Below are 21,243 nucleotides of genomic sequence, written 5' to 3' on the forward strand. Positions count from 1 at the left end.
TTTTATGATTCTCCATCATTCCTAGGATTCCAAAATAACCTTTTATCTAATAGTATGTACAGGCTTGAAATTTCTGTATCCAGTGTATTTTGTGGCTCAGACTATTTTATAGATATCACTTCTCATTGATGGATTATTTTATTACATGTATAAACAAAGTTACTTTAGTCTAGAGTGAAAAATCTGATATCTTGTAATATGTGTTTTCTTCTAGACTTGTAGACTGTTGCAGTTTGTTTGTATTTAATTTACATCATCTGTAGTCTTAGTAACCTTCATTTGGGCTCTGTGTTACAGAAAATTTAAGAAAATGTGATTCCTTGTAGTAATAACATGTGCATGGTTGTGCAAGGGGGAACTTAAAGTTTTTTTTTTTTATTTCACACTTATGAATATATCTTTGATTTATTCTTAAAAGCAAAGAAGCACCTGTGATTCATGCAATTTTTATAGAATACATATTACGTGCTATTTAGTCACAAGACTATTTTAGTCATAAGTCACTTAAATTGTCTTGTATGGTATGTACATTTTAAGAGGAAATGTTTTCTTTTACTAAACTATATTTTGTTCATATATGTTTTCTTCATCACAAAGTATTTTTCAGTTTGAATAAACATTTTGGCTAAGTCTCCGTATTATTTGCTTTGTCACATACATTAATTCTGTCTCATACTTATGGCAAAAGCCATTACTCTACTATAATGATTTGAACAGTACCCTTAAATTTGAAAACAAACCTGTACAGTACGGTGTATTGTCTAGAAGATGAATTTTTTACCAACAGCGCTTCAAGGAGTGCAGTGTTTTTTCATTGATTCAAGTTATCAATTTGGCAGAGTTTGAGTGGCTAGATGTTGGTACTAGTATATGCGTCTATAATAGTACTAATTAGTGATTAATGTTCAATGTAATATTCCAAGAGTCATCATCAAAAACATCAAAGAGCAACTACGTACTCATATTCAACTGTCTTCAAATAGATGTGTAGATATTACATAGTACTAAATTTGTTGATACTTTCTCACCATTTTCCTTATTTTTTTTTCTTTTGCCATCATGATTTACATTTTGTTGTGTAATTTATCATGGACTTAAACATGAATTGACTGCTCTTGGAATATGAGTGAAGGGGTACCTGTCCAATCTCAAGGTGTTGTTGACTCTAATGGATTAAGGTTTACTAACAATAATTTGGTATAAGCCCTACCACTGCTTGTAATAGAGATACCCATTAAATATAGCTTCATAACAAGGAGAGGAAAATATCCAGATTGACACTGTCTAAAAGCATCAGATGAATGCAGATATGGATGCTTCTAAACCAGTTCATACAAGACATTGAAGATGTGCAAGATTCCAGGTAAAAAATTTGTCAGATATCTGGCACTGGATTAGATACAGATGAGAAAATATTCTATGGAAGGTCTGCTCCAATGGCATACTTTGCCAATACCTAATTTCTGTAAGTATGGACACAAAAATTAGACTTTAAACTCTATGAAAGTTATGTATGATTAAAATATTTAAATCTATTTTTGAATTTATAAAAAAAAAGTTTCACTCACCTCTAAGGAACATATTTCTGATTGATAAAGATAGAACTTTTAAGGGGGAAAAATAAACCCTGTATAATTGCTTTTCTTGAACATTCTAAAACTACAGTTTGTAGTACATAACTAAGAAGTTGAATTTTTGGTACTTTAAACCATTATTGAAATTTGGAATTGAAAATATGTCCCTATGTATTGATGTGCATGTTTAATGTTTCTGATGTTTGTATAGTAAGACAATGACCTAACCAACCACACCTCCACGTAGTGCCATCAGTGTACCTTATGTGGCTCACTGTTGGCATTACTTAATATATGGTGTACCTTATGTGGCTCACTTTTGGCATTACTTAATATATGTATAGCATCCCTTTGCCCCTAACTGCAACCTTTCATTCATTTTACTGTATTTTTGTTTATATTCTTTTTCTTCTATCTGACTTTCCACCTTCTCTAAGAATTGTTTTACATTGCAACTGCTTTGAGGTTTTCCTCCTGTTAAACATTTCAGAATTTCGTACTGTCAATTTCCATTTCAGTGCTGAATGACCTAATAGTTTCCAGCACTTGGCCTTTGGCCTAAATTCTATATGTATTCCTAATCCATTCCAACCACAATTGACTTAAAGTACCTGTTCCCTACCAGAGTATCTCGTATTAGTTTGAAAAAATGCCATGAATTGATCTTAATCTGAATGAGAACAGTGGGATTAAAGGCTTTGTATTTTAATTTTTTTGCGTTTTCACTCACTCAAAAACTTCGCTTTCCCACTGTGGTCTCCAAATTGCAGAATACAAGGGTGGGGTCCACTGTCTCTTGAAAGTACAGGCGGTCCCTGGGTTACGATGGCTCCGGCTTACGACGTTCCGAGGTTACGACGCTTTTTCTTATATATTCATTGAAAAATCCGCCCTGGGTTACGACGCTGACGCTTCCGATGCTCCGAGTTAACGACGCTTTTTAAAAATGCATACTATGATAAGAATCCATTATAGTTTAGCACAGTATATTAATAAAAATAAGTTTTTGGTTAGATTACAACAAAAATTTTGAGGTTATGATGATTTTCGACACTTTTTATGTCGTATTTTTTAAATTTTTTTAGTGACGCCTTATATGCGGAACTAGTTTCTGAGCGAATGAATACACTAGCTTAGGATGCGCAGTTTATAACAGTTCAAAAGCGCAAATAATGAAAAAGTCATTGCTTGTTTCCAGTATACATAATTAACAAAACTAAGTTTCTGGTTAGATTACAACGCAAATTCCAAGGTTACGGCGGTTTTTTATGCTTTTAAACGATAAATTAATTTACGCTATTAAACTGTATGGTAACCATAGTCAAGGATAAGGAATGCATTCTCAAACAGTATACATATCCTTTAATACAAAACAGCAAAATATAATTGAAACATTATTTCACTTAGAGAATCCATTTATACTCTACTTAGATTTGGATATAAAAACCATAGTTTCTCTCTCACTCTCTTTGTATTTTCCGACGAAAATAATCACTAATTAGTGTATTTTGATGTTTATTTTCATGACTAAATACATTTTTTTATAGTACACAAAAATGATTTACTATTTTCAAATATTAATTTTGATTAATACTGTATTAGTAAGTTTAATAAGTTGAAATGATATCACATAATAAAAATAATAATTATCTCTCTCTCTCTCTACTACAAAGATGTATGTTTTTTTGTATGATAAATAAATGATTTACTATTTTCAAATATTAATTTATACAGCATTAATATCAATTCATTAAAGAAAATACCATAGTGAATTAGTAAGATTTTAGCTTATATATTTATAAAATTATGGAAGAATGAAGGAAATCCCAGTCTTCTCTCAGTAACCTTTTTCTAACTCCAGGTACTAAAACTGTCAGATATATCAAGTTCTGTGACAGCCAGGAGGGGGAAGTGCTCATGAAATTTCCACCACCCCCCCTCTCTCTCTCTCTCATTTACCGAGAATTGAGATTTTTTATGTACTTGTACTATTTGTTTTTAATACTTTCAAATAATAATAATAATAATAATAATAACTGTAATTACAAAATTCATATGTGATAATACGTATTTTAAAGAAATACAATACTAATCTATCCATGTCACTTTTAATTAAGGTTAATAACTCTCTCTCTCTCTTTTTTTTTGCCACACAAGATAATAATGTGTCATAGTGGTAACTCCCTCCCTCTCTTTCGCTGGAAGCGTTATAAGTATTTTTTGAGAGAACAGAGAGAGATAAACACACTCTCTCTCTCTCTCTCTTTTACCGAGATGAAAGAATTTTTATGGTACTAGTATGTAAAATGTTTATTGATAATTTCAGTTATTTAAACAAATATGCTGGTGCTACAAGTTGTAATGCTCTCTCTCTCTTTTGTATTTTAATGAAAATATACAGTAATTTGTGAATACACAGTGTTGCACATGAAAAAAGTAAATTAGTGATAATTTTAGAGATACAGCCCTAAGAAAAATTGCAAGTTAGTGAAATTTTCCCTGTGGACATGTTTTCAACAACGTCGTTCTGGCTTACGACGCGTCTTAAGAACGGAACCCCCGTCGTAACCCGGGGACTGCCTGTACTTGCATTTTAGTGTGAGAATATTAGAATTGTTTAAAACAAAAGAACCCATTGAAACATAAATTTTCAGGTTCAAACTACAAAAAGGGGTTAAAGTAAAATAATAAAGATTTTTTGTGTTCTTACTTTTACTTCTTCATGCTAGAAAATTATTCTAAAGAATTTGCTATGATCAGATTGAAATGAATATACCTTCTGTTTATTTTGGCCTCCCATATAAATGGTTGTACTGAATAAGACATTAAAAAGAACGAGGTAATTTATCATATAAATACGTGCACACACACTATATATTTATAATTATATATATATATAGATATATATATACAGTGGACCCCCCGTATTCGCGGACTCACACATTCGCGGATTTCTCTCGGGAACGTTTCCCTGCCTTATTCGCGGAAAATTCGCGCATTCGCGGTATTTTTCTATGAGAAATATCCACAAATTCCTGGTTTTTGTTATCAATTTCACACAAAATGCACTTTTTGTGATAAAACTATTAAAAAAACCAAGTATGAAAATTTTTAGTGGTTTTTCTTAAGTTTTAACTAACAAAATAGGCTATTTTTAGCGATTTTATAGGGGTTCCAAACATTTGCGGATTCTAACTATTCACGGGGGGGTCTGGTACGCATCCCCCGCGAATACGGGGGGACCACTGTATATATATATATTTTATCTACGTCTATGCCAATATGTGCGTGTCACATAATTGCTAATGTATAGTGTAAGTCATATAATCAAAGATATTAATTATACAAAATTTTTGTAATTTTCATGCATGGAATGAATTATTATTTTCAATAGTTATGCCTTTAAACCTCAAGGTTCATTGTTTTCTGTTATTCATTTTGTCTCCTTTAAAGAAAACTCAACATTTGAGTGGGGAAAGTGTGATGACTGTACTTGTGTAATAATAATAATAATATCCTTCATTTCAGCTCAGGGCCATATACATGGAATATGCAAAATACAGACAGTAACATACACAATCTAGATACATGAGACAATGTGAGGACAACGCTTTTTCCCTATTTTCATTGCATCCAATCATCAAGTCGCGTTGTTCTTACTTCCATCCGATAGAGCGTTCCGCGGCCTTTCCGCCGATCTATAACACATGCAATTCCATTATTCGTACGCCTTAATATATCTAAATGTGTGTCTGTAAGAAAACACAAATCTACTGTCTCAGAGTCATTCCTGTTCGCGGTGAGAGTCTGTACTACTTATCTGTCTGCACTGTCTATGTCAACCCAGTTTGTCTGTAAATAAATCCGACGTAACACGTTACGTCATCCTTGCGCCATTCACGTTATTTTTAGACACCGTAACGGTATTTTCATCGATCTTTTTTACTGATGGCAGAGAAACGACCTACGTCTCTTGGCCCCCAGCTGGTGGACCTACCCTCTCCCGACAAGCAAGGCTTGCAGCTGGTTCAGAAGAATCGAAAGAAAGCTCTGCAGCAGACCATTTTTGACATCTCTGGCCCCTCGACTTCAGCTCAGCACCGATTTTGACCAAATTCCAAACGTTACCTAAGTTCAAGGCAGTAGCAACGCAAGGCCAGACATCTTATGCAGCTGTATTAGCCTTGGAGGACAAGCACCCTGAAACCAAACTCCATGCAAGACCTAACTTGAAAGGGGAATTCATTATTTCCCCGAAGGACCAACGATCAGCTGAGCTCCTTATCAACGATCCCTCCTGCCTTCTGCTGGATCCTGCTGAGAAAATCACGAAGGGGATGATTTGCAAAGTCCCCAAGTACATAACTATCGACATAATCCTGCAAGTACCCAACATTCTGAGCGCAACAAGATGCACTATAAAGAAGGACATGGAGACGACTGAGGAAACCTTGAAGGTGGAAGCCACTTTCAAAGGAAAAATCCCACCCTTTATAGATCTTGGAATCCTCGGTACTTATCGAACGGAAGCCTTTATTCCCGAGCCTCGGTGCTTCAAGTGTCAGAGGTATGGTCATCACCAAGGTATATAGAATAAGGGAAAGTTTCTATATACCTTGGTCATCACAAGAGAGAGTATACTTCCCACCAACCCTGCACCGCCGACGACGCCGATTCCTGCTCGTGTTGAAGCAGAACCCAGCCAGATGTTCCAGTTGAGGAAGAAGAATTCCAAGAAGAAATGCAGATAGAAGGACTGACTTATTGCGAAGCTTCAACTCAGACAGAGGAGACACCAGCGAAAGATGCATTCACTCAAACCAAGCAGCTGTCAGCAGCCTTCCTCAACGGACCTAAGAAGCTCAGGATTCAAATAAATGAAGCATATACCAACAAGGTCCTTCTCAGCTTCCGAGAGCATAATGCCCTCATACAGAAGACAGTAAAAGAAGCAAGAAAAAGCTCTTCCTCTTCATCTGCAGTGGAACAAAAAATGTACAGTGAATGCATCATGGCAAACAACATAGCTCTCCTCGACCCTGACTACCGCCTCAGTCTTATACCCGGCTAGTAATTGCTCCACTGCTTAGTGGGTAATTATCTTTTTCTACCACTCAATATCCTTCCTTTCCCCTCCGTTTTTCGGCCGCCTCACGTCTAATGACCGAATATTTCAACTGTCACTCTAACTACCGCTTAAGCTGTTGCTTACTTTTGTTTTGCTGTTTCTAAAACTGATAAAATTTCATTCTTCTTTCGTCGATCCCTACCACTAACGATCGGCGCTTTTTTCTATCATCGAATAATGAAAAATATGGTACTTGAACTCCATAGATTGATGTGGTTTTTTCCGTTTTTCTACGACGATAAATTTTTCGATTTACTTACTGGCTATCTCTGACTCGCCAGACTCGCTACTATCGATCTTTATCTTCTACTAATGGGTACCTTAGGGTTTAAAGGGGTTTGTAACCTTGCCTGTTCACCTTTCCTTTCACTTACAAATCATGACATTTCACCTTCATATCCCATTGAAATCACAAATAAAGGCTCACCTCATATCCTTAAAAATTCATCTTTCCACCTGCAAAATATTCAAATGACCTACGGGCTGCTCTTGAGCAAGAGCCCGTGCTGGCATAAAGCCAGTTTAATCTTAAACAACAACATAAATAAATCATCAGTATCCCAGGTACTACCTGTCTTAATCTCTGGTCCTCACAACTTGTGACCTCCAGGAGTTGGTGACACAGTGGTTTAGGCCCAGCCTTTAATGGACTAATTACGGCCGCTCACCTTCAGAGAACCTTTAACGGACCCAATACGGCACCACAGTTTAGGTCTCTGAAAACTCCATTGCGAGGACACCAACGCCATTAACGGACTAATCACGGCACTGCTTCCCAGCGTGTTTTGGCGTTTATTTTTCGAGGATGGGTAGATGGGTGCTGGTCAGCCAACACAAAATTCAGGCGGCGGTTCAGAAACATCCATCCGACGTCGCGGCCTCTTTTGCCTCACCCGGGGGACGCCAGATATCTCGGTTCTTCCCCCAGTGCCATTGCTGCACCTTCGAGTCCCCAGACGACCTCCCCTGCCTGCCGACGCCGTTGCTACACCAAGGGACCTGCTTTACCCACTCGACGTCGCTGCCTGTGGGCCTCTTCAAACCCTCGACGCTGCCGTTGCTCCTGGGGCTCGCTCGGCCTTCCTGACGTCAATGCCACGCCTGTGGACCTGCTCACCCTTTCCGACACCGCGGCTTGTAGTCCTCCTCGGCCCACCGACACCGCTGCCACGCCTGTGGGCCTCCCCTGCCTGCCGACACCGCTACCTGTGGGTTTCCTCGACCTGCTGACGCCGCTGCTCACCTGTGGTTCCGCTCTGTCCTCGGGACGCCGCTGCTGCGCTGGGGACTTCCTCAGCCCAACCTACGCCGCTGCCACACCCGTCCCACTTCACCACCACACACAATGCAGGTCTCTCTCTCTCTCTCTCTCTTAGTTTTGGTCGCCCCGCCGTACAGTAGAACCTCCCTGGCTACCGCCAGGAGAGGCATCCTGTCAGTCAGCAAAACCGAAGGACTCTACACTCGATGACGTCCCACAAGTGTCACAAGGACATGGGGTCGCCCCCTGCCTCCAAGATTGTCATCCAATAATTACTCCATAATCATTGTCTTGGGACGGAGTATTTGTGAGGACAATGCTTTTTCCCTATTTTCATTGTATCCAATCATCAGTTGTCGCGTTGTTCTTACTTCCATCCGATAGAGCGTTCTGCGGCCTTTCCGCCGATGTATAACACATGCAATTCCATTTCTGTTCGCGGTGCAAGTCTGTACTACTTATCCGTCTGCACCTGTCTATGTCAACCCAGTTTGTCTGTAAATAAATCATCAGTATCCCAGCTACCTGTCTTAATCTCTGGTCCTCACAACAACATGATAAAAAAATAAATAATAGGCACTTAGCCACAAAATGGCTGAGGTAGCATAAAAGATAATAATCATAACACTGGTAGTAACATTACTAATATTGGTGAGAAAAAAATACATTGAGAGTTATAACAGCTAGTGCTCAGATAATATAACTTAAATTTCTACTAGAGACCTTAGGTGGTTACAGTAGTCAGGTACAGAGGGCTAATACGAAAATTGAATGTAAAAAAAAACTTTAACTTGATAATATTCACAATAATAATGAAAAAGTAAAATATCAGCAATAAATATTATAGTAATGACAGAATCTGCAGATGACATCTTGCCAATACAGAGATTAAGTCCTTTAGGCCTGGGGACAATGGCCTCATTTTCCCATCTTTCCCACAATTTAGATCTTGCTTCACTCCTTAGGATGCTTTGTATGAGCGAGTTGCTATTGTATCTCACTCGGGTTACCAGACTGGACATTGTTCGCCTTACAATGATTTTTAAATTGTCCAGGTGGTTTTAAATGAACTTCTGTGTGGCGGAGTGGTAGCGGGGTGTTTGTGAGGCATCTCAAAATGTCATTGTGTACAACAGTGATACGTCTCATGGTCTTTCGGGTATAGCTCGTCGAGGGAACACCCATAGATACTGTAGCAGAACGAGCGGAAGAGCAGCAGTTTCAAATCTTGGTGACAGAAGGCAAACTTCCTTGCAATCATGTTGCCAGTTGCACATAGTTTACGACGCCTCTGTTCTAATGTCTGCCGTATATTTTAGGTCGTCGGTGATAATGTGACCCAAATACGGAAATTCGTGCACAAATTCCACCCGATGGTTTCCGAGGAAAATTTGTGGTTGTGCAATATGCTTAAGCGATCTCGGGAGCAGCGACATGCACTGGGTCTTGGTTTCGTTGTAAATTATATCAAATTCCTCTGCATATTGGCGTCGTGTCGACGAGCCGTTGGAGACTTTGCACTGATGGGGAAATCAGGACCATATCGTCGGCATAACAGAGGTTGTTTATAGTTGTTTCATTGATAGTGCATCGGATTGGGAATGAGTTCAGTTTGACATTCAAGGCATCTGTGTACGTATCAAACAAGTATGGAGAGAGAGTGCCCCCTTGCCGAAGCCCGTTTAGGAAGCCGAAGGTGTACGATAATACGTTACCCCATTAGATATAGAATTGCTGTGTGGAGGACCAGCAATGTAAAATGCCAATAAGATCTAGGGGTGTGCCTCTTTTATGCATCTTCAGGAAGAGCTTCAGGCAGTTTACACTGTCAAATGCTTTTCTCACATCCACAAAACAAAGGAAAACGGGAGAGGCTGATGATAGGTGGTAGTTCAGCCATACTTTCAGTATGTAGATGCAGGTGCCGGTTGAGTGATTTGCTTTAAACCCGCACTGGTTGTCAGTGGTGTGTAGAAAGGGGAGAAGTCTCACTAGAAGAACCGACTCAAGTATTTTCAATACGATATCGTTGTGATTGCAATCGGCCGGTAGTTGCCAGGGTCAGCTGCATCCTTTACTTGTTTTTGATTAATGGTATCAAGTGAACTAAAAGTAGGGAGTCTGGAAGAAACTGGTGAATTATGCATTCATTGAATAGGACAGCTATAACAAAATGTAAATTATCGGATGGCAGAATTTGAAAGCCTCTGCGAGAAGACCATCACTGCCGGGGGATTTATTATTAGGTAGGCTGTTTGTGGCATCGCTGATGTTACCTGGCGTAATACGGTCTACAAAAGGAAATTGAATGTTGTCAGTAAGGAGGTTATCTACATCCCTTCGGGACTCTTGATCATTTGACCTAAAATGGTGTGAAAAACATTAGATGTATTCATGACTGCGAAATTATTTTAGCGATGTGTATGGGCCAATAGCCAAAAAAGATGGTAAAACTGAAAGACTACTCCCGCGCCCCTCTGGTTAGGTAAAATTACCAGCTATTTTAGTAGGTACATATGCACTACCACACCCACAGTCTGGACTCTATGCAACCTCTATGGGATGAATGCAAAAAAACATAAACACAACACGGCAGATATCATAAACATAGACAAAAGACATAAATATAATAAAAACTCCAAATAAAATGCAGTAAATATCCTGGTTGAGGACTTGTAGAAACTTGGCCTCAGCTAGTAGCCTTCAGCTTTTGCCACAAGATTATTAGAACTAACAAGTATATCTAGTATGTAAACAACTTTAGGGACATGAAAACTTATTTTCTCGTATAAAGATATATATAAAACAACATCGATAGTAAATGTTAATATCCCATAAGATAATGATGGTGTAGCCTAAAATGGTATTGAATGAGTGAAAAAAAAACTAAAACTTAATTACATCATAAAAAATAACGGTCGGCTCATGTCAATTAAGATTAGCAAACCACTATTTTTTAAGACAGTATTATACGCACTTTGATTATATATATTATATATATATATTATATATATATATAATATATATAGATATATCATATATATATAATATATATATATATATATATATATATATATATATAAAAGCCACGTAGGAATGTGAAATAATGGAATACGTGCTGCAAGATCTTTCGACTCAATGCCTTAACTTCATTAATTAGCATACTAACATACATCAGAAAATAAGTGCATAAGAAAGGGTCGTATAAATGACAGATCGGGATTATGAAAGAAATAAGTAGTTAGAATCAAAGTGGTAGTAGTATAATATTGTCATGAAAAATAGCGGGTTCGCTAAATTTGGGATCATGTCCAAGTAACTATTAAGGTGACATTAATTTTAGTAAAGGAGAATAGACGAAACCTTATTAACGCATATATTGGCGCACAATTCAAGTGAAAGAGAACTGTAACAAAAATTCTTCGTTATGACAACCGGGATAGTCCTACCTGTCTTAATTCCTTTTGTTTGTCTACTATATATATCCGTTTAATAGAGAGAGGGCGTGGGGGTCGGGTATTTGTGATTTAAATCTCTATCAGTTATGGCATGGGCCATTACTTGATTCAATTTCTTAGATTAATGTAAACTGGAGTAGTCGCTGTCTCCCTTGATGGAAGTTATATCGTAAAACATTTCGCCATCTCCTGTCGTAGTTACATTTTGTTTGTTCCTAGAACTTTTCTGCAGATTCATCTTGATATTAATTATCATGTACCCACACTATTTAGTGACCTAATAATCAAAGCCAATGTAACCTATTTTAACATATCCTGGTGAACTCTGCTCCCTAAAAAAAAATATTAAGTAACCGAGAAACATTACAGAATATAACATTTGTTTATATTTCAAACATCCGCGGTCTAAGCTTCAATTGATAGAAGGCAAATCTCCCTTCCTCCTCCTGCAGTACTCGTCGTTAATATTAACACATATCATGTTGTGATTAAGTAAACATGGGAACTTCACTGGAAAAAAACCCGATCAGTTTAGTAAGTAAGTAAATAACGATGAAGCTAACTTTAATTGCAGTGTTTAATTGTTTATGATGATAAGGCTAAGCACAGCTTATCATAGGCTAGCCTACCTAGTACTAGCTAGTAGTATACCTAGTTCTAGTTAGTACTATAGGCTAGTACTGTAATAGGTAGTAAATGGCTGATATAACCTATGGTGGTACAGTGTAGGCTACGGTAAACTGACTACTCAAATAGTACTAGCCTAAGTAACCAATTGGGCTGGTAGCTAGGCAGCTATTCAAGTGATCTAAGGGTAGAGTGGTAGCTCCGCGTCTGGTAGGATAAACAACCGCATGGACTGGCCAACTCACCGACTACCGCTGTTAGGCCACCCTCCGAAAAAGTACTTTTAACCGACTACCGCTGTTAGGCCACCCTCCGAAAAAGTACTTTTAACCGACTACCGCTGTTAGGCCACCCTCCGAAAAAGTACTTTTAACATGTCCTGACACCGGAGATGGTCATCAGTCACGAGTTGTTGGTGGTGAGAGAAGGAGCTCAAGACCTCTACTCTCCTTTCGAAGTAAGTGGGGTAAACAATCACGAACGATCCATCGTCATCACGCTGGCCGGGTCTTATTCACTCGATATTTAATTGGTGAAACAAGAATACAGTTACAACTTTAAGCATACCATTCAAAAGATTGAAATTTCGTCAACAAAATGTGATATATGAAAGCCCACATGAACTAAAATAAGCATGTGACGCCCTTCATAAAATATGTTATCAAGGCAGTTATGAAATCCAATATGGCGGCTATTGTCAGGCTGGCCGGTCTAACCACGGACAATCCACCATCTTTCCCGGCCTTCCCAGCACTCATTTGAACAATGTTAGTATATGTATATATAACGTTTACTGATCTTACTCAAGATTGCAGTTGTAATCAGTACAATAAAACAACATTTTGTTGCCTATATTAGTGCAAGTATGAAACTTGTTATTCCCGGGTCGTGGTGTGAACTGAATTCATTTTTACCTTGTAATCGGTGGTTTTATCCTTACTGCCATCACAACTGAAACTCCACAGTGCTTATTTGATTGTAATTATACACATTATTGGTCATAATCCACTCCAAATTGCACTTGAACCACGTTGCTGTTCCTGGTTCCTAAGCGATCACTCAACAAACAGTTACGAGCAGCAGACGATGACGCTGTTTATGAGGTGCAAAGCTTTATTCCCTTAATTGTGTACTTTACTCATTATTTAGTTTAACTTTACTTTGTTACTTCAAAATGTTTATTTAATTCATGTCTATTATCCCTTTTTTGCAACCAAATTACCCCCGAAAAATTACAGATATTTCTAAATTAGATACAATCCAATGTTTCTAACCTTGTCGGATATCTGGCTGCCGAAAACCATCGCGGAGCAGACGACGGATTAGTGGATTATAATTTTTTTTTTCTAGCACTTTTCATTGATTTAAGTCTATATTAGTATTTTGATTTTTTTTAATAACTGTATGCCAGAAATAAATGTAACCTTTAATGTTTGCATGCTAAGAATGGCAAAATCATCGTTGCCACATTAGTGGAGCTTCACACATACGCCAATGCAGTTAATTATAAACTTTGTTTTTTCATTAATTTCTAGTTGTCCCATAGTAATGGCAATAATAAATAAAAAGGCCCTGATTTGGAATCACCTATGAAATCGTTAATAGAGGGGAGTTATCATTTAGACCCGGATAATTTTATATAGAGAAATCAGTATATATTTGTTCCGACACGAGATACAAACCTTTCGGTCCTTTTACAATAGGAAGGTTACTATTGTAAAAGGACCTCAGGTTTGTATAGTTAGGAAAAATGCAATTTTGGACAAATTGTAATTTTTTCTCATTTTTTAGCCAATGCATTATTATAAACTGTTTTCATTAATTCTAGTTGTCATAGTAATGCAATAATAAATAAAAAGGCCCTGATTTGAATCACCTATGAAATCGTTAATAGAGGGGAGTTATCATTTAGACCCGGATAATTTTATATAGAGAAATAAGTATATATTTGTTCCGACACGAGATACAAACCTTTCGGTCCTTTTACAATAGGAAGGCTACTATTGTAAAAGGACCTCAGGTTTGTATAGTTAGGAAAAATGCAATTTTGGACAAATTGTAATTTTTTCTCATTTTTTAGCCAAAACATTACCATTTCCTTTTCATAGTCAGTGATAATTATCATGGAGGCTAGTCTGCCCTATACATACACTTCTGGGTGTATTATAGACTACTGAAAAGAAATATTATGGCAACATAGGCTATATTAGTCAGTAGTACATAGTTGATTTCAAGCAGTTTTATTGAATTTTAAGCTTGAGGGGCACTTATGATATGATTGGTAAAATTGCAGAATACTACTGCAGCTTGTTTCCTGCGAGATCACTGACAAAGATATTGACCAACTTTTTGTGTTTTTTTGTGTTCATGTCCTTTTTTTTTTTTTTTATAATATTCATCATCTTATGTGTTATTTTTAAGGTTATCACCAGTAGTTGCTGAGTTAGAGGGCTGTGGTACTAGTCTGCAGTTTTACAATACAGTATTGTCACTGTTTGAAGATAGTGTACATTGCAGTGTAGTGTGGTGTGTTCAGTATTTTTTATGCTGTTTATTCCCTATTTTTACAGGAAAATAATGCATGTGGCAGGAGATGAATTAGGCTTGAAACATAAATCAAGATAGCTTAGCCAGAATGTCTGAACTTCACAACAATCCAAAAGCTGATGTCATGGCATCTGGAGCCAAGATCCCAGTGTCTGCCATTCCAGGTATTGGACAACAAAATGAAGCTTCAAATATACCAATTCTCATGAATGTTGATGATATGTATGAAGAAAATTTATCTGATACTGAAGAATGTTTTGTTTTAGTTGATGATCGTAGTGTTCGTGTTATGTCTGGCAGCTCAAGCGTTCAGCAACTGTTATCCAGCCAAGAACCTTCCATCGGTGTTGGTGCTGAAAAGACAGTTCAGGTGATGCAGATGGATGGGAGCAAAGCCTTAGAGTTAATGAGTGACAAGAACAGGGAGACAATTGAAGTGGTACAGATGAACGATGCCAGCACAGTTGAGGTTCTTCCTATGGAAGATGGAAAAACAGTTGAAGTTGTGCAAATGGATGCCGGTGATAAGACTCTTGAAGTTATGCATGTTGATGCTGTGAAGCATTCAGAAGTAATTCATGTTGATGGCAGCAGTAGCATTGAACTACTTAGTGTTGGGGCTTCTTTAAAAGGTCCATCCTTAACAAGTGCTTCTCCAACAGTATATCAGAAGAATAAAGAGAAATATATCTTTTCAAGTCATGGATGTGAAACATCAACCACTTCCTTTTCAGGGAAGAGACAAACTATGTCTGAAAGCGTTCCAAGCTCTGCAGCGTTAAGCCTTAATTCCCTGACTCATGTAAACTCTTCTTTTGTTCTGACTACTCCCAAAAATAGCTTGCTCTCTGGGCATCAGTTTTCCCATATGCCAAGCATAACTACATTAGTTTCTAGCAGGCAGTCTCAAGTTTTGGAGAATGATCTAGAAAGCATCACTCAGGTTACTCCAAGTATTATTTTGTCAAACAAAAGTAAAGGCATGGCAAGCAATGTGGATGGATTAGATAATACTATTATAATATCATGGCCTACAGTCTCTTCCAAAGTGGATAATTCTGTTGAAACTCAGACTGAACCATATTCTGGAAGTGGACCCAGTTTGAACTTATTTCTTTGTACTTTCCATCAAGATGGGAGTGCTGAAACTCAGTGTGATATGCCAGTACAAAGAAGTATTAGTGTCTCAACCAACGGGGGAGGTGGAAGCTTTGTAACCAAAATTTTGAACAACTCTACAGGAGGTGGTGGCATCCAAGGTGTAAAGCTAGAAAAAAAGGAAGCTGAATCTTTACACTCAGGTATGTAAACAGTGGTTATTGTTCGTACAGAGGTGTATGGTTGTTTTCTAATGTACTGATAACTCTCGACTATCTGTCTTTTTGCAGCATCACTATTATAGAAATTTTCAGCAAGGCCTTAGTTTTTATTTCATGAGGCTTCATCTTGTATAAGTATCTGTAGGGTTCTCTTGATGGAATAAATGGAATTGGAATAATAGTGTATATAATCAGAGGACTTGCAGAGAGATGTTTCTAGCTTTACTCTGTTTTGTGGAACTTATCTGTGTGTATGCTACTGTAATCATTTATTAAGGAAATGACAAGACTTTTAGTCAGATTTAAATTCAAGAAAGGCAGTAGGCTATAGCTAATACAACCATATTATTCTGCAGGAGTCACGTTATAACCCCGTTATGTACTGAACATTCATACAGCTAACACCTTTTGTTTTACTTGAGCCTCTGGCCAGCATGTGTGAGAGGATTGTTTTCAGATTTCCTTCCTGGCATGCTTAGTGTATTATACAAGTGTTTTATGCTTATAAGCATATGCCCAGAGTAAAATTTTAAAGGAAAAATTAAAAGAATAATGTAACCTTCCATCATGTGTGTATGGTGAGTTAGAGTGGTAACCCCACCAGGGTGGTAACCCAACCACTTACTGGGCAGAACTTGTACGTACCTATGTAACTTACCCATATTACGTATTTTCACTTGTTCAGCAGTTAAAATTTTAATATCCGTGGGTCACGCTAGAATGTTTTAGGGGTAGGTGACTTGCCTCCACTCATTTTTGGGGGGAAAGAGAGATACAATGTAGCAAAGAGCTTCAATTTGTTTCTGCTGGCTGATGGGTGTAAGTCCAGTGGTTGGCAGTAGTGAATTTTTTTTAATTCTGACTTTTCTGGTTGTTTGTTGTCTCAACAATTGGTGAAGTACTCTCTTTTATATTTTTTCTCTGCATATTTAGTCTGATACGTAGTGCTTTTTGAGACCTTATTACATATCTGATTATGACTTGTTTGTTCCAACACCTTATACAAACCATCGGTCCTTTACATAAGGAATTACTATTCAGCGCCAGCTGGACTGGTTGTAAGATTTACTAACAAGGTATAGTTCGGCAGTAACTGCTTGTCCGATGGTTGGGATTCCCACCCGACTGGAAGTAAACATACCACTTTGCTTTCGACTGCCGTCGGATGAAGACGTGTGCTCGCCTCTCTGCCCGCCTCTGTCTTGAGATCGTTTCAAGCCTACTTACTTTTCAACCTGTTTCTTAGAATACTAGTGTGAAGTGACTGTAAGTACTCTTATTATTATTTGTTTATTATTTGTGGAATTGCATCGCTGGATTGAACATGCAGTCCCACGAATCGGAGAAGCTCTCGTGCCCCCCATCCAACCGGAGAGTGTGCCCTGGAGTGGGCGGCTGTAAGTGTGGGGCTTTCAGGTCCAGTGATGTTGTGGACCCTCATCCATTGTGTACTAGGTACTGAGGGCGTGAATGCTCTCGGGCCTCAACCTGTGATATTTGTCTCTCTTGGTCGGAGGAGTGGGAGCTGTACAAGAAGAGGAAGAAGCCACATGGGGCCGCTAAGGTGTTGTCGGAAAGCTCTCCCTCGACGCCTCTGGTGACTGATACGTCATCTTCTTTTCTCCCTCCTCGTCAGCTCCCACGTATGGCTCTCTCCCCTTCAGGGGACGTGTCCCCCTCTGCTTCTTCACTCGATTTGTCGAGTGCTGAGGAAGGAGGGCGACACCCCGACCTGGAGTCGTACTTCGGGTCTTCTGTCCACTCAGGGTGGGATCCTTCCCCCGCTGAGCGAACAGGAAACCTCCCCCCCCCCCCCCCCCCCCCCCCCCCAACCCGACTGTTGCTTCCTCGGGTGTGTCTGCCTCTGCAGGTGGGGGATCTTCAGTAGGTGTGGCGCTCACTGAGCCTTCTGGGCACTCCGAGTATTTAGGGGCTCATCCATCATCTTGCTGCGGCCCCTGTCACTCACGGGGTGGAGACGAAGATGACTACGACCGTGTCGACACTGGTTTATGCTGCTCCTCCTCACCTGGTGTACACTTAGCACGTGACCACGGTCACCCCCTTGGCTGTGGTACAAGCGCCATTGCCATATGTACCCTAGAGGGAGCTGGTTCCACCTCACCTGGTTTTGCTGTTCTCGCTCCTCCCCCTACTTTGAGTGCCTGAAGAGCTCCCCCTTGGATCGCCCTCCTGTTGCCGTCGCCATACCTGCTGCCCCTGTTCCTTCCCCTGTGAAAGTGCTGCCACTCCCACAGGTCCTTCCGGCCAGGTGGAGTTGGGCCCTGTTGTCACCGCAGCCACCCCAGTTCCAGCCTGGATGGGAGACCTGTCTGCTGTCCCGAGGAAGTTGCGAAGAAGTCCAAGAAGAAGAGGAAGGTGTCGTCGTCTTCTTCATCTTCATCTTCTTCTTCGTCTTCTGCCATCTCTTCCCCTTCGACTTCCAAGGCCCCCCAGCTGAAGAAGAAGGTGGCTCCGCCTCCCCCTAAGAAGTCACGCACAGAGACTTCTATGGGTTTGTCTCGCTCCAGCGGGACAGGTGGGTCCTCTGCTGGTCCTCCCATTCCTTCAGGAATGGGGCCCGTCTCTCCTCCCTCAGGGAAGAAGTAGACGGGGACTGTGGAGGTACCAGCCACCACTGGTACCTCTGCTCCCGGCTCCAGAGGTTCCACCTCCAGACTGGGAACCGTCTTGGCCGCTCGCTCTTGAGTGTCACAGAGTGTACAGTCACCTACCGGTGATCGTGCAGCCAGGAGCCAGACAACTGAGTACGCTCACCGCCAGGATCCAGGCACTGTGCGGAAGGATGGTAATAGTCGCTCAGGTGACTCTCGCCAGACTGGCGATTGCTTGCGCAATAATCGTCCGGTTCCCAGGGTTGACGTGACGGTCCCACCAGACCGTTCACGTGTTGAGGCTGGGAAGAGGTACCCCCCTTGGACTACACTGGGAGGAGCGAGGTGAACAGGAGTGACTGTGAGGAGTGCCCTCCTTACGGTCCGACCTCAAGTCTACGAGGCTGGTTCGGTCCTAGGATCAAACAGATCATATGCTCAAGTGGTTGGAGGAGACCACGAGGGGTCTGGCAAGATTCTTCCTTCTGAAGGAAGAGTGTTTCAGGAAGTGATTGGCCTGGATGAATCTGACGTTCCATCTCCTCAGGACACAATCACCCCCGGGATACTGAGGTCCTTTGCCAGAGGTCATTGCGCTGATTGGTCAGCATGACGACCTCGGGAAAGGATCGGTGGTTGCTCCCTCTAACCCTCCATCGAGGTTGGAGTCGTTCTGGGGTCCTAAGAAGGAACCGAGAGCGACGGTGGGACTACCCCGGTCTTCCTTGGCCGACGGTGTGTTGGACCAAGTGAATGCTTTTGTCTCCAGACAAGAAGCCTCTTCAGAGCCAGCAGGTTGGACAAGCTGCTTCCCCCTCCTCTGCCTCGTCAGCGGCGCTTCTATGTGCCTTCAGTAGACCTGTTGCCAACCAAGCAGGTTAATCCGGAGCTAGCTTGTCTAACTCCTGGGGTGCCTCTTCATCATCGGCTGTCTGAGAACCTCTGGTTCTCGCAGCAAGAGGCATTGGCCCTGGAATCCACTGCCATGGCAGCTTTCCAGGCTGTCTCCTGGCTGGATCTGTGGTCCCTCACGGTATCCAAAGTTGCAGCTTCCTTGGGAGCTATTGTTCCTGAGGAGGACTCGGCATTTGGGAGACTCTGCCAGTCTGGAGGTAGGGCCATCTCCTATCTCGCCCGCCAGACAGCCAACCTGTGGGCCAACCTGGTTTTGAGGAGACGGGACACAGTCCTGACTCACGTAACCAGAGCGGCCGGCCGAGAGGTAACGTTGGGTCTAGGCAATGGACCGTTGCTGGGTTCCTCCTCTCTCTTTCCCAGAGAGATGGTGGACGCTGTGGTGGAAAAGCGGAGAGCTGAGGATAGCGACCGCTTAGTACACCAGGCAGTTAAGAAGACTTCTGGGCAGTCTCGTTCAACTGCGGCTAAGCCTCGGAGCTTGGCTAGCGCTTCCTCCACTCCCAAGACGTCAGCACCGTCGAGGGTAGTGCAAGGAAAGACCCAGCCTTCCTCTATCGCTTCGAGAAGTGAACATCAGCCATCCTCTCAAGCCTCCAACTCTCGCGGGAAAGGGGCTAAGCAGAAGGGAAAGAGAGGGAAAAGCTAAGGACGGCGTTCCCCTCAACTGCTGCCGGAAGTGGCGGTTTCCTGGTGAGCCATTGGGCAACTTGGCAGTGCTACGGACCCGAGACCTAGGTAGTGGATGTCCTTCGGGAGGGATACCTACTGCCCTTCGAGTCGAGGCCACCCCTCACCTCACACCCAGTCCACCTTCAGATGTACGGCCAGGGACGTAGCACTGACGCAAGAAGTAAAGACCATGCTGAGCAAAGGAGCTGTGGAGATCGTACGATATCAGTCACCTGGGTTCTACAGCCAACTTTTACTGGTGGAGAAGTCTATTGGGGCTGGAGACCAGAGATAGATCTCTCTCCCTTGAACTGTTTCGTTTGCCACTAGGTTCACAACTGAAACAGCACGCTAAGTGCTCTATTCCGTCAGGGAGAAAGATTTCTTGCTTTCAGTGGACCTGAAGGATGCGTATTTTAAAATACCCATCCACCAGTCCTCCAGGAAGTACCTCCATTTTATCCTTGACGGGACGGTGTACCAATTCAGGGCACTTTGTTTTGGTCTCTCGACTGCCCCACAGGTGTTCACGCGAGTGTTCACTCTGGTGTCAGTTTGGGCCCATTCGGTCGGGATACGTCTGGTGAGGTATCTTGACGATTGGCTGGTCCTGGTGAGCTCCCAATCGCAGTTGCTACAGGACAGAGATTGACTCCTCGACTAATGCTGCGATCTGGGGATTGTGGTAAATGTCAAGAAGTCAGATCTCGAACCCAAGCAGAGGATAAAGTACCTGCGCATGCTGATCGATACGGTAACAGCACGAGTCTTCCCCGCAGACTTGCGGATCAGCAGGTTCAGGGAGGCAGCCAGACGGAGCCAGACGGTTCCTGTCTCGACGGGAACAGTCAGCTCAGCAGTGGCAAGTCATGATCGGTCACCTGTCATCACTAGAGAAGTTAGTCCCTCATGGGCGTCTTCACCTGCGGTCTCTTCAATGGAGACTAAAGGAGTGCTGATCACAGGCATGAGATCCACAGTCCTTCCTGGTTCCTCTCACGGAGAAAGTAAGGGAGGACCTGGCCTGGTGGCTAGATGACAGGAACCTCTTAATAGGAGTGCCCCTGCGCACTCCCCCTCCGGAAATGGTTCTGTTTTCAGACGGATCGACCGAGGGTTGGGGCGCA

The 21,243-nt window shown here is 41.3% G+C and overlaps 1 protein-coding gene across 2 annotated transcripts in view; it reads left to right on the forward strand.

Annotated features, from left to right (window-relative positions):
- The first annotated feature begins 11,579 nt into the window (after positions 1 to 11,579).
- Positions 11,580 to 21,243, forward strand: part of LOC135220685 (zinc finger protein 28-like) — a 78,609-nt gene continuing 68,945 nt past the window's right edge. Inside the window, exons 1-2 of one of the 2 annotated variants that reach the window (XM_064258061.1) lie at positions 11,580 to 11,959; positions 14,619 to 15,896. In XM_064258061.1, coding sequence (XP_064114131.1) covers positions 14,684 to 15,896 — 1,213 coding nt within the window. In that variant the 5' untranslated portion in view covers positions 11,580 to 11,959; positions 14,619 to 14,683. The remainder of the gene's footprint in view (positions 11,960 to 14,618; positions 15,897 to 21,243) is intronic. The other variant, XM_064258060.1, reaches the window with a different exon arrangement.

Source organism: Macrobrachium nipponense, chromosome 2, assembly GCF_015104395.2.
Source record: "Macrobrachium nipponense isolate FS-2020 chromosome 2, ASM1510439v2, whole genome shotgun sequence".
Lineage (NCBI taxonomy): Eukaryota > Metazoa > Arthropoda > Malacostraca > Decapoda > Palaemonidae > Macrobrachium > Macrobrachium nipponense.